This window comes from Lagenorhynchus albirostris, chromosome 5 (genome assembly GCF_949774975.1).
Source record: "Lagenorhynchus albirostris chromosome 5, mLagAlb1.1, whole genome shotgun sequence".
Taxonomy (NCBI): domain Eukaryota; kingdom Metazoa; phylum Chordata; class Mammalia; order Artiodactyla; family Delphinidae; genus Lagenorhynchus; species Lagenorhynchus albirostris.
In genome coordinates, this window is record NC_083099.1 from 42,234,567 (window position 1) to 42,247,025 (window position 12,459).

At 45.0% G+C, this 12,459-nt stretch overlaps 1 protein-coding gene across 2 annotated transcripts in view; it reads left to right on the top strand.

Annotated features, from left to right (window-relative positions):
- Positions 1–12,459, top strand: part of PPM1L (protein phosphatase, Mg2+/Mn2+ dependent 1L) — a 349,036-nt gene that overhangs the window by 324,779 nt on the left and 11,798 nt on the right. The window contains exons 3-4 of one of the 2 annotated variants that reach the window (XM_060149943.1): positions 2,243–2,404; positions 5,536–6,508. In XM_060149943.1, coding sequence (XP_060005926.1) covers positions 2,243–2,404; positions 5,536–5,882 — 509 coding nt within the window. In that variant the 3' untranslated portion in view covers positions 5,883–6,508. Of the gene's footprint in view, positions 1–2,242; positions 2,405–5,535; positions 6,509–12,459 lie in introns of those variants that run through there. The other variant, XM_060149942.1, reaches the window with a different exon arrangement.

Sequence of the window (12,459 nt, forward strand, 5' to 3'; positions counted from 1 at the left end):
CAGTGCCCCGCTTCTAGACACCAGGACATTATCCTAGACCTCCCCCTCTCCTTTATTTCCTTATTCTCTATGACCTATCCGTTCTGGTCTTAAGTAATCTGTCCCCCAACCCTCAATCCCTGTGTTTACTACATTAATTCAGATCCTCATGAACTCTCCCTATTCCCCCTGCTTCCAGTATATCTTCCACAAAGCCACTGACATGATCTAAAACACAGATCTCATCATGTCACTCTCCTGCTTAAAACCCTTCAGTGGTTCTTAATCACATATACAATTAAACTTCAAAGGTTTTTTTTTTAGCTATAGAAATGACCTCTCCCCTCTTAAAAAAAACAAAAAACAGACAAAAAGAACATGCAGCATCTCGATAAAGCTAACAATGGATGTAGAGCTGCTGTGGCTGAAATGGGGGTGGGGAAATGGCTTATAGCTCATCCCGGTGGATCCCTTCACCTCCCTCACACGGAGACCCCAAAGCCTCTTGTGGATCCCATGTTGTACAGGCAAATGGAAATGCCTAGCAGGCAGTTGATATGGACCTCAGGAGTGTCAACCAGGCTAGCGTTGTAGGTGAGATGGTGGTGGAAGCAAAGGTCAGAGCCGTGATCTCTCGAAGTGCACAGAGTGAGAAGGGAAGAGGGCCTCTGAGAGACACAACTCCAAGAGTTGAACTGATATAATGCCCCCAAGCCACGTAACATCCAATAACGCAGCGTCTCCATTTCACCTTTCAAACTCCAAGAGTGTGCCTTATAGGAGAATCTGTGCTCTCATCGTGATAGGTTAACACAATCAGATGCTTGAGGACAAAGTGAGGATGGTTGAAGACCAAAATGCAACTAATATCAAAAACTGAGAATAATGATTTATAATCATATGAATTGTCCATCTTGTGCTTACATTTTCATTCTTACAGCTTTTTTTTTTAACGTGAAAGATTTGCTATTTGCTTTGATAATCCTGAGATTAGTCTTTTCTCCTTTCACAAGGCTTTTCACATCAGACATTGTGAGTTAACCAGCATTTCATGTGTTTCCATTTCTGATCAAGGCACTTTTGAGTTAAACAGCCTTTAGAATGGAATTTCCAATAGAACTGTAATAGCTGAAAATGCTAATTATTCTCCCCGCTCTTGATATCAATCTGTGTTTATTCTTTATATCTATTTAAGAATTCAGTCTTGTCATTCTGTGCAGATAAAAAGCAGTTTGCATTCTGTTATTGAATATGACCTTCTTAATGAGGAGGTTAAATATTAATGAAGACTAATTGATGAATAATTTTAACAAGGAAAGGCATTATCGGTTTGAAGCCAGAGCTTGATGGGTTGTGCATTTCAGCAGGTATTTGCATACTCAGTGATACTGTCAGAAGGTGGGGGAGGAGAAAGGAGAGGGGCTGGACAGAGGACACCGGGCAGGTAATAAGGGCGGCCTCCAACTAGACCAGATTGTGCAGCTCTACTTGCTTTTATGCATTCTCATTCCATGAGGAGCTTGAGGAGAGAGAGCTTGTCCTTTTGTGTCTTGTGTGGGCTCCAGGCAAACAGCTCTTCCCTCTTGCTTCCCTTCTGACTCTGACCACCCCAATCCCTCACTGCCTGTCGACATAGACCGCATTTCTGTCCTCATATTGGGTTTTCCTGCCTCTGCCTTTACAGTTCGCCCCCATCACCCGCTGGCGCCGACCCGTTTCTGGCCGCCAGTCTTTGCTGTCAGACTCCATATAGGCTAGTTTGTATAGGCTTCCCCCCTGCTCCCCATGGCTCCATAGGACCTGGTTGTTGGCATCTGTCATTTACTGGCCCTTCCAGGCCCTCCTGCTTGAAGAGCCCACCTGACCCCCATCCTTCCCACTTTCAACTGGGATTTCACAGAAACTCAGCACCAAAAAGAAGCAGAAAATAAGTATCAATCGTCTGAAGCTTCAAGCTGGTTCTGATTCTCTCCGAATCCTTTGAAGTGTGATATGCATTTAAATCAAGAGTAGCAGAGACAACAATGATTTGGGAAAATGATAATGTTATCCTAGCCTATTTCAGTGAGACTCCAACATGGTTAAGAAAATTGACTGTCAGATCTGATCAGTGTTGTTGAAGTGAACAGCTGTCATTCTCCGAGTGGCTGGAGTCAAATTCTTACCCAGCAGGAGTAGTTTTAATGACTGAAGGACCGGTAACCACGAGAAGCAGCCTAACCGCAAAGCACCACTGACCTGTATTGCCTCTCCTGTTTTGCAGGCACAACGTGTTTGATTGCTCTGTTGTCAGATAAAGACCTCACTGTGGCCAATGTGGGTGACTCGCGTGGGGTCCTGTGTGACAAGGACGGGAATGCCATTCCTTTGTCTCATGATCACAAGCCGTACCAGCTGAAGGAAAGGAAGAGGATAAAGAGAGCCGGTGAGTTTGTGAATGCCTCCGAGGACTTTGTGCTGTCTTGTTCAAGTGGACAAGGTGGCTTGCTGGGAGAGCCCCTGGGGGAGAAGATGTTCCTTTACCCAGTGGTGAGTAGATCAGTACAGAGGCTGCTGCTGAGGCAGCTGGGACTGGACTTTGTAACATTTCCTATCAAATGAGTGGCCACTGAATTTGCCCTTCTTTGTGGCCACAGATTACAAAAGAGCCAAAAAAAAAGCCCTTAGTTTAAAGGCTAATGAGCTCTTTGGGCCCCTGCTTGCCATACCCCACTTCTCTCCAGCCGCGCCAAGCCACTAACCACCAAACGAACCATGGAGCTGATACCTCTGTGCCTTTGCAAGTGTTGTCCACACCGTCTGGTGGGTAACAACGACCTTGTCCTTTAAGACTTGGTTTAAGGGTGTCCTTTGGGCAGCCTTCCCTGTCACACCCCTTCAGTCTTTCCCCAGCATCCTTTCTGGACCTCTTGGGTCACCTTTCACATGTGTGGACATACCTGGCCCTCTTATCTGTCTTGCCTTCCTGACCATGAGTTCTTTGAGGCAGGAGCTTGGTCTATTCATCTCTATACTCCCAACACTGAGCTCAGTGCCTAAGATAAGTACATATTTCAGTTTGGGGAGGGGGAGAATCCCTTTTTCACTTTTTCAACATCTAGAGGCTTGGGGGTACAAACTTACATCTTGGAACTGAGAAACAGGTAGGGAATGTAGTAGACAGACAGACATTAATAATAAATAAGTAAAAATAGGTAAATGATCTAGTATATTACAAGGTGGTAACTGCTATGGAGAGACACAAAGCAGGTTAGGGAACGGGGAGTGTCACGGGGTGGTCAGCATAGGCCTCACCAAGGTGACATTGGGACGAAGACTTGAAGAAAGATTATCAGTTGATGATTACACTTTCATAGTCAGTTTGGGGGGCATTCTTTTCTACCCGTGCAGGGGAGGAGCCCTTCCCTCCCCAGACTGACAACCACAGCATGTAGCCTCTGTGTCACATGCTAAGCCACAGGCCCAGCTGCCGAGGGAGCTCAGGTACCCTGGGTCTCAGCCCAAGAAGGGCCCCTGCTGCCTGGGGGAATCTACAGGTTGACCCTCAATGTCTACACATCAGCTTCTGCCCAGAACCTAATCAACATTTGAGTTTTCACAGTAGGAAGCTATCCTGTTGAGTCCAAAAGCATTGAATTTTATTCAGTGACTGCTTGAGATGCAGAATAATTTTTAATGAAAGCTTTGGTCAGGTTTTCTGTTGATGGGATGGAACAGTGTTTTAAGAGCATCTATCGTGCTTTGATGAGCTTCCCTCCTTACGAAGACAGCATCTCAGTCCACTGTGGCCCTGGACTTAGGATACAGTCAGCCTGCTCCTGAGGAAGCACAGGCAGGGATGTGTAGACGGAACATGTGGAGATGCCACCTTAGCATCCAGCGCTCTCCTGAGATGTCAACCCATTTTATCCTCTCTCCTCTTCCCTGCCGTACCCATCCACCCTTCCCTGCCCCCACAGTGATTACAGTAGCAAATTCTGACAGCATCTCCAAGGAGGTTAATCTCACCTGTGTCAAGGGTGTATTTTACATCAGGGCTTGATGAACAATGACTGGTTTTCTTATCCTTGTGTGTGTTTTCTCTGACCTCAGCCTTCCCTTCTGGACATCTCTCCCCCTCCTGTTTTGTGTGACAGTACGCTGCAACCAGTCTAGGCCAAATACACGTTGGTCTTTCTGTCTCCAGTCCTTAAGCTGTTTCCACAATAACAGTGATGTCAGCTGCCACTTACTGTGTGCTCGCTCTGTGCTGGGAGCTAAGCTGAGCGCTTTACATATACTTTCTCTTTCCCTACCTTACGAGGTTAATGATGTTATCCTTATTTTACAACCAAGGAAGTGGAGCCTCAGAGAGGCTAGTGTGCCCAAGGACACAGCTTGTGAATGGTGAGACCAGAATTGAGACCCAGGACAGTGACTCCAGAGCCCATGCTCTTGCCCAGGAGACCATGCTTCCTGGAATGTTCTCGTACATCCCTGCCCATGGAAGTCCTACCCATCGTTCAAAGCCCAGCTTTAATGCTCACTCCTCCCTGATTATCACAACCAGAAATCTTCGCTCCCTCCTCCCCATCTGCCTACAGCATTTAGCAGGTACTAGTCTCTCCCTGAAGAAATGCTGCTTTGTGCTTGTAGCTGTTGATACAGGTGGCTTTTCCCTCCTGCCAGGCTGTCTACTTCTTTATAGAAAGGTCTGGATCTTGTCTAACTTTATAGCCTGCAAATTTCCCTGCGTGGAATATATATTTAATAAATATCTGACAAATAATATGCGAATGGACAAAGTTCTAGCTCCCTTAAAGAAAAAATAATAATAGATAATACTGAATGCATGTTATATGCAGGCACTGTGCCGGGTGATTAATATGCAATAACTAACTCCTTTATTTCTCACAACTCCTCAGTGGAATAGGTACTGTTATTGTCCCAATTTTGGAACCAAGGAAACCGAGGATCAGAAAGAGTTTCTCATCCAAAATCCCACAAAGCTGAAAGTAACAGAGCCAGGAATCAAATCTAAGCAGTCTGCCCCGAGGGCCTGAGCCTTTAACAACTGTGCTAAAATGCACCATTCTTTAATCCTGATGCCATCTGGGGAGGTGTTTTGAGACACAGGCACACCCAAGGGCAGCCTCAAGCTAATGATGGATCCCAGTGGTATTCTCTGGTACCATCCACCTGCCTTTCAGTGCTGTTTTGCTGCTGTCCCTGGATCCCCACCCTAGGGCTCCCTACTGTCAGTCACTGAGCTGCCAAGGTGTCCTTAAGTTAAAACTGATGCCCTCACCCATCCATGCCTCCTACCCTCAATATTCTTATTAATTTGGTCTTGAAGCCTTTTAAGATACCAAGGATGAGGGCCTGAGGACCTACCCGCAGAGCATCAAACCTCAAGCCACGCAGAGGAACGCTGTTCCCTCCTGGTAGCGCCAAGGTGGGGTGAGGGGAGCACATAGGTCACATGCAGTAGGTCAGCCCTTCGCAGACGCACGCGGACCGCACCCGGGGTGTGAGAGAGCAGCTGGTCAAGCTAATGGGCTCGTTCTATCTTTCCAGGTGGTTTCATCAGTTTCAATGGCTCCTGGAGGGTCCAGGGAATCCTGGCCATGTCTCGATCCCTGGGGGATTATCCGCTGAAAAATCTCAACGTGGTCATCCCAGACCCAGATATCCTGACCTTTGACCTGGACAAGCTCCAGCCCGAGTTCATGATCTTGGCATCAGATGGCCTCTGGGATGCTTTCAGCAACGAAGAAGCTGTTCGATTCATCAAGGACCGCTTGGATGAACCTCACTTTGGGGCCAAGAGCATAGTTTTACAGTCGTTTTACAGAGGCTGCCCTGACAACATCACAGTCATGGTGGTGAAGTTCAGGAATAGCAGCAAAACAGAAGAGCAGTGAACCCTCTGGGGTCTCAGCTGCCTTAGACTAAAGGACTTTCAACACACTGGTCTCTTTTAATGTAGTGAAAGGTGTGGGCGTTACAGTTAGGATCATCCATCCCAGACATGGGGTTCCCCATCCCCGGCCGTCTTAAGTCTATGTGCCGTGATGAACAGAGGGTGTTCTTGGCCAATGTAGTTGAGAGGCTGGAAAATGGTTTCTTCGTGTTTTCCCAACTCTTTCATCCAATGTTCAAAATATATAAATATATAGCTGTAGAGTCACATGTATGAAGTGAACGGCATATGTGCCACATATTCTCCTTTTACGATTGTTTTCAAGATCCCTTACAGGGCCCTCCAGGCATCAGACTTTGTGTCCTCTCATTGGAGCAGTGAGTCAGGGCCGATGTGGCCACACCCTATGCTGAGGGGCAGAGCTGTCCTGAGAATGCTTTGTCCTCCTGAGCCCAGGTTTTCTGCTCTGCAGCAGCCCTGCAGACACAGATTTGGAAATGGTTTATTATTCCGTGGCTACTCTTGGAGGCTGAGGGACGTGGGGAGGATGAGAGCCGCCTGCACGGCAGAAGTAAACTTCTTCCCTCGCTTTCTTTATTAGTTAAATAGACTTTGTGTACCACCTGACCAGTCTTTGTGTGTTTATCCTAATCATGCATGACCTTAATCTTTGGCCTACACCTTACCTAATGTAATAGGCAGCTGTTAAACTTTACCACCAGACACCACGATTTTTTTACATTACCAAGTGAAAAAAGCAAATCACATTACCATAATCCCTGCCACCTTTAAGAGTAGATAGAAGGCACCATGGCCGAATAAGTCACAGCGCCCCTTGGGAAGTCTGCTATTTGCATTCAGAGAGAACGCTGGTGAGGTTGCCACCTCGAATCGAGCTCCAGCTGCCCAGTTTTGTGCATCTTTTCCTCTCCTGTTCTAGTAGCTTTCAAGTGTCTCTGAAGCAGTGTTCTGAGAAGCAGCAGTGTAGAACTGCATGTGTGCTCCCGGAAGCCGAGTACAGAGTTCGCAGCCAAGTTTTGGAATTTGGTGGTTAACTACTGGGACGCGCTTCCCCTAGACAGTGGAAAGGCAGCAGTCTTTAACATCTGGTTGCAAACCACTGAGTTATTTTTGCGGCCAGACTTGCTGCTTTTCATTTCTTATCACCAAAGTCACATTTCCAATCTCAGTATTTTATAAGTTAATTACAGAAAATGCTGGGTCATCCTGTTTCCCTGGCTGAGGGGCTCAAACAGCCAAACAAGGTTTTCATTGCATCCCCACCCCTCTGTGTCTGAAATGCCAGGGCGGCCACCTGGTTTTGTCCTTCCAGAGTGAGCATTTGCCTTTATAGCTTCTCAAAGGCCCCATTCACCGGCCACCTCCTGCCCACGATGCCGCTTCCCTGCTTGCTTCAGCTGTGGAGCGTTCCTGAAGCAGGTTCTAGGAGTGAACTCAGGAGGATGAAAAGATTCCCTTGTGGCTGCCAAGGACTGTAATCTATCTGGATTCCTCTGAGCACTTAACCTTTCTTTGACTGAAAGAATGACTAGTGGTTTCCCAAGAGACGTGCTTACTTTGGTAAACTATAACATTAGAATTTACAGTATGAGAATTAGAACCTCGGTTTTTTTTCTTCTTTTTTTTTAAGCCATCTAGTACAAAATACCTGCCACCATGTTAGATTGGAGTATCTGCCTATTGAGAGGCACTGAACATTTGGATGTGTGTATTTGAGGCGGGGGTTGGGACGGGAATGTGGGAAACATGCAGGTTGTGATCAGTGATGGGACAGTCAGGCCAGGTGGCCTGAGTTTGCTTGGTGACTTTAGGACGTCCTGATTCTGGAGAGTTACCAAAGCCCACCCTCTAACCGGAGTCCAGGAATAAGCAGTGTCAGCGTATTACGGTATGCAGTTAATTTTCCTTTTTTATTTTTAACTTAACCCAAAATTCATAATAACGATGGAAAGATATTTTTAAATGCTATGATCACTGTGATTGTCTAAAATGAAAACGGTACTGTTTTGGTGAAGATGAAGGAGAAAAGCGACTTAGTTAGTAAATTAGTGTTTATTTGCCCTGCAAAATGTCTTACTAGATGGTGCTGAGTGCATGGCTTTCCTTCTGAGTTCACAAGGCATCTTCTAAACTTTGCTTTGTAGAATTAATTCATTTCTGACTTTAATCAAGTAGTGCGTGTATTTTTTACTCCCTTTCTGCCTCTTTTTCTCCCACTTTGGCTTGTAGATTTTTGAAAAACAGAAGTTCTAGGCAAAATAGTAGCAGTTTGATTAATAGTTATGTCTCAAAATCAGGCTACTTTGTTCCCTTCCCCATCCTCCTGGAGCTCTCTCTCCCTGAGCCGCCTCCAGCTGTCGGGGGTCTGCAGACATCACCCGGCATGCCCTGTGGCTCACCAGCCAGCCACTCCCATTTTCCAGGGACAGGGAAGGTTGAGTCTAGTTAGGGAAATTGATTTGAGAAGTTTGCATGTGAAGCTGCCCTAAACAGCACTGCCAAAGCTTTGGAATCGTCGTCACCCAGACCCCCTAGCCTGAGTTCGCATTGCCAACAGCCCCCATGGTGCCAAATTTTGGAATGGTTTTATAGTCTTTTAGAAATGAAGCTGGGAGCCAATGATCACCTGCTTATGAGCCCCCAGCAAGATGCCAAGCCCAGGTCTTCATTAATGCACTGCTCTCCCGCTGCTCCACTGGCAATTTGTACTCTTAAAATGGGTTGGGATTGGGGGGGTGGGGGGAGAGACAGAGAAACTTTTTTTTTAATTCACTGTATTTGCAATTCTCTAATAAAAGGAATAAATAATACTTATATGGAAAACTCCAAAGCTAGTTCCCAAGATCGGCATTTATTTCACATGACCAACTTGCCCAAGGCACTTAACTCTGAGGTTGCTGTTCTAATGCAACATGACTGTGCATCTTACTGGTAACCAGTGGCTACATTCCATTCCTTGCCTTGGACTGAAGGCATTGGGCTCTAGAATCTTGTCTATGTGGTAAGAGTATTACAGAGTGTTTTATAGAGTGATGGAGCATATGTGATCTGGATAATTTAAAACTTCCCTGGTGGCGTAGTGGTTGAGAGTCCGCCTGCCGATGCAGGGGACATGGGTTCGCACCCCGGTCCGGGAGGATCCCACATGCCACGGAGCGGCTGGGCCCGTGAGCCATGGCCGCTGAGGCTGCGTGTCCGGAGCCTGTGCTCCACAACGGGAGAGGCCACAAAAGTGAGAGGCCCGCATACCGCAAAAAAAAACAACAAAAAAAACCACGTCTTATTTCATACAGCTGTGATGATTTCAGTCCATGAACATTATGTGCAAACAGGATTGCAGGATTGCATGCAGGATTGCATCATCAACACTATTTGAGGTGATCCTAGGAAGTTGATTACACGATTGAATTGGATCACTAGGATATCTGGCAATACATGAGGGATTCACAAAGGGAGTGATCGCTTTTTCCTTTGCCAGGTATATTTGATTTTCCTGACATTCCCCCCTCCCCGCCCGAGTTGTTGCCAGATCTAACTCTCTTGCAACTGGGAACACAAAAACTAGAAAGGGCAACATTTCATTGTACACTGTAAGTATAGGAATTCATACTCTGGATAAGGTTTTATTTCCCAATGACCTCAGAAAATTCTTTCCTCCTTTTGACCCATTATTAGACTGATCTTCTCTTAATTTTCCCCCCAAATTGCCTTAGCTCTTCACACCAGCATTCCCGACCCAGCTCTGCAGAAATGACATGACCATTAGATACTGTGCTGAGTCCTATTTAACTGACTCTGGATTAAATCCTTCACATCTAGACTTCTAAGCTAATTAGTTGAACACTGCAGGAGTAATGAGATACAGTGTTCCCCAAAGTGTGCTCCACAGGACACAAGTTCCAAAGATACTGTTCCAAACACGGGGCTCCAGGGTCAAATGAGTTTGGGAAACATACTATCCTAGAAAGTTAGTACATATAAGCACATCAAAGGTTCTAATTTAAATATCCTCCAGGGGAAATAAATAAACACCACAAATGTAATTCCAATGTTTTCCAGATTAATCGGACCACGCACACTTTTTGGAGTAACACCTAGTAACACTCCAAGGAGCTCATGTTCCATAACACCCACTTTGGGAAATTCTGCCATATGGAAATATTACTGTTTTCTCATTCACTATGACTCTTCGCAGTTGCAGTATAGTTTGCAATTTAGCAGCACTAATTCTTTCACGGAAGAGACTGATTTGTTAGTGAAAGCAGTATTAAGAAATAGTATGATTTAATCTAATTTTACCGATAGCAGAAGCCCAAAAATCCTGCTTGAAACTCTAAACATGGGCTCCCTTCTTTTCATGTGGACGATAAGCAAGAGCCTTACCATAGCTAGGGATTTCTCAAATTTGTTCCAAGGGCTTTCAGTTGCTTTTTTGAAGTTATCTTGCTTTTCCAGATAGAATCAAAATAAATATGTTTACATTTTATCACTGTGTGAGAGTAAAAATAATATATTTAAAATAATAGAAAAGGGGGAATGGCATATTTGGTATTAATTCATTTTTTAAATTCTAACTAGATTTTTAAAAATTATGTATCCATTGTATAATAATGGACATGTAAACTATTTACACTTACTCTCTTTTCTTATTCTTTCTGAAATCCCTGTCCCATGTTGTCCCACCTTTCACATTTTATATATATATAATTAAATTTGGCAAGTTATTTGGAGAGAGAATCCCCAAATCACAGAGGAAGCAAATCTAGTCAAAAATATGGTACAAAGTGAATTTAGGATAAAGTCATTATCTTAAAATTATATCCAATATTTAGGAATACACCCTCCCTCTGGTTGTTATCCAGAATAGTATAAAACAGAAAGTAAAGTCACTTAGACTAGGCGGCAGATTGCAAAGGGCAAGTGATAGTTGACACTATAAGGCTTCCGTTAGATATGCGATTCTACACTTGTTTCCTAGTATGTAAATTTATTTGCTAATTCTTAATAATGTTGATGCTTTGTCCATTACTTTTTATTTTTACTACTGTTAAGCTGTTTAACCAAGGGTTGATTATGATCATGTTCACGTGTTTAGTAGTAGCCACACCATCGTTTGTACAATCATTTCAGTAAATACAAGTTAAGGACTTAGAAGAAAACATGTAGCAACTGTTCATTTTAGCAGATCATTATAAGCATTTGCACAATTCAAAACTCCACCAAAAAGCAAGCAAGTAGCAAAAGTGTAGATTACATTTAGAGACGTGGTTCCATTTACTCTAGAAATCCTATAATCTGGCATTATCATCCCCTCTGACATTTGCCAAATCCAAATTAATCTCAGAACCTCCAAGGACCAGAGTCCCTAGCTTTCAGCACAAGCAGATTACTGTGAGGGCTCCGATGGCAGATTGTGGTTGGGGGGAGGGTTAGGGGGCAGGGCAGTCTGCCTGGGTCTCTGCCTCCATAGGAAAGGGCCCATGTTTCAGCCACACTCTCCCATCACCTTTTTTTTTTTTTTTTTTTTTTTTGCGGTACGCAGGCCTCTCTCTCACTGTTGTGGCCTCTCCTGTTGCGGAGCACAGGCTCCGGACGCGCAGGCTCAGCGGCCATGGCTCACGGGCCCAGCCACTCCGCGGCATGTGGGATCTTCCCGGACCGGGTCACGAACCCGGGTCCCCTGCATCGGCAGGCGGACTCTCAACCACTGCGCCACCAGGGAAGCCCCTCTCCCATCACCTTTTGTCATGTAGAAATTCAGAGGTTAAGTGTGATGTCATGCAGTATCTCAACATATTCCTGTATTAATTAGACAATGCATAATTTAAAATGTGTTCGTGCAGAAACAAAGGTAGAAGTAATAGTCAAGGAATTGGGGGAGGCGGGGGGTGGAGAAAACCTTTAGGATACTCAGACATTAAAAACATAAAAAGTAGGTTATCAAAAATTTAGATTATTAGACTTTTACCTACATAGGTTGTATTTAATAGCAGTTGCTGACACCTGCACATACATCTGTAGAAGGCAGTTTTCCCCACTTTTCACCTATTGAGAGGCAAGCCTTCCCATTTAGAGTACTGGCTAATGCTTTGCTTACATATTAATTAATACAATTCTAAAGCTCCTTTTCTTAGGACTGATGGCACAGGTAGAATAACATTTAAGCAAAATAATTTGGAACATTTTTTAATTTTAAAAAAGGCAAAATTAGGGCTTCCCTAATTTTGGTGGCACAGTGGTTGAGAGTCCGCCTGCCGATGAAGGGGACGCGGGTTCGTGCCCTGGCCCGGGAAGATCCCGCATGCCACCGAGCGGCTAGGCCCGTGAGCCATGGCCGCCGAGCCTGCGTGTCCGGAGCCTGTGCTCCGCAACGGGAGAGGCCACAACAGTGAGAGGCCCGCGTACCACAAAAAAAAAAGCAAAATTAATTTCCAGTGAGATCAAAGTCAGAATGTAAAGAAAAGCATTCTCAAGAAAATATACAAGACAGGGACTTCCCTTGTAGTCCAGTAGCTAAGACTCCGCGCTCCCAATGCAGGGGGCCCGGGTTGGATCCC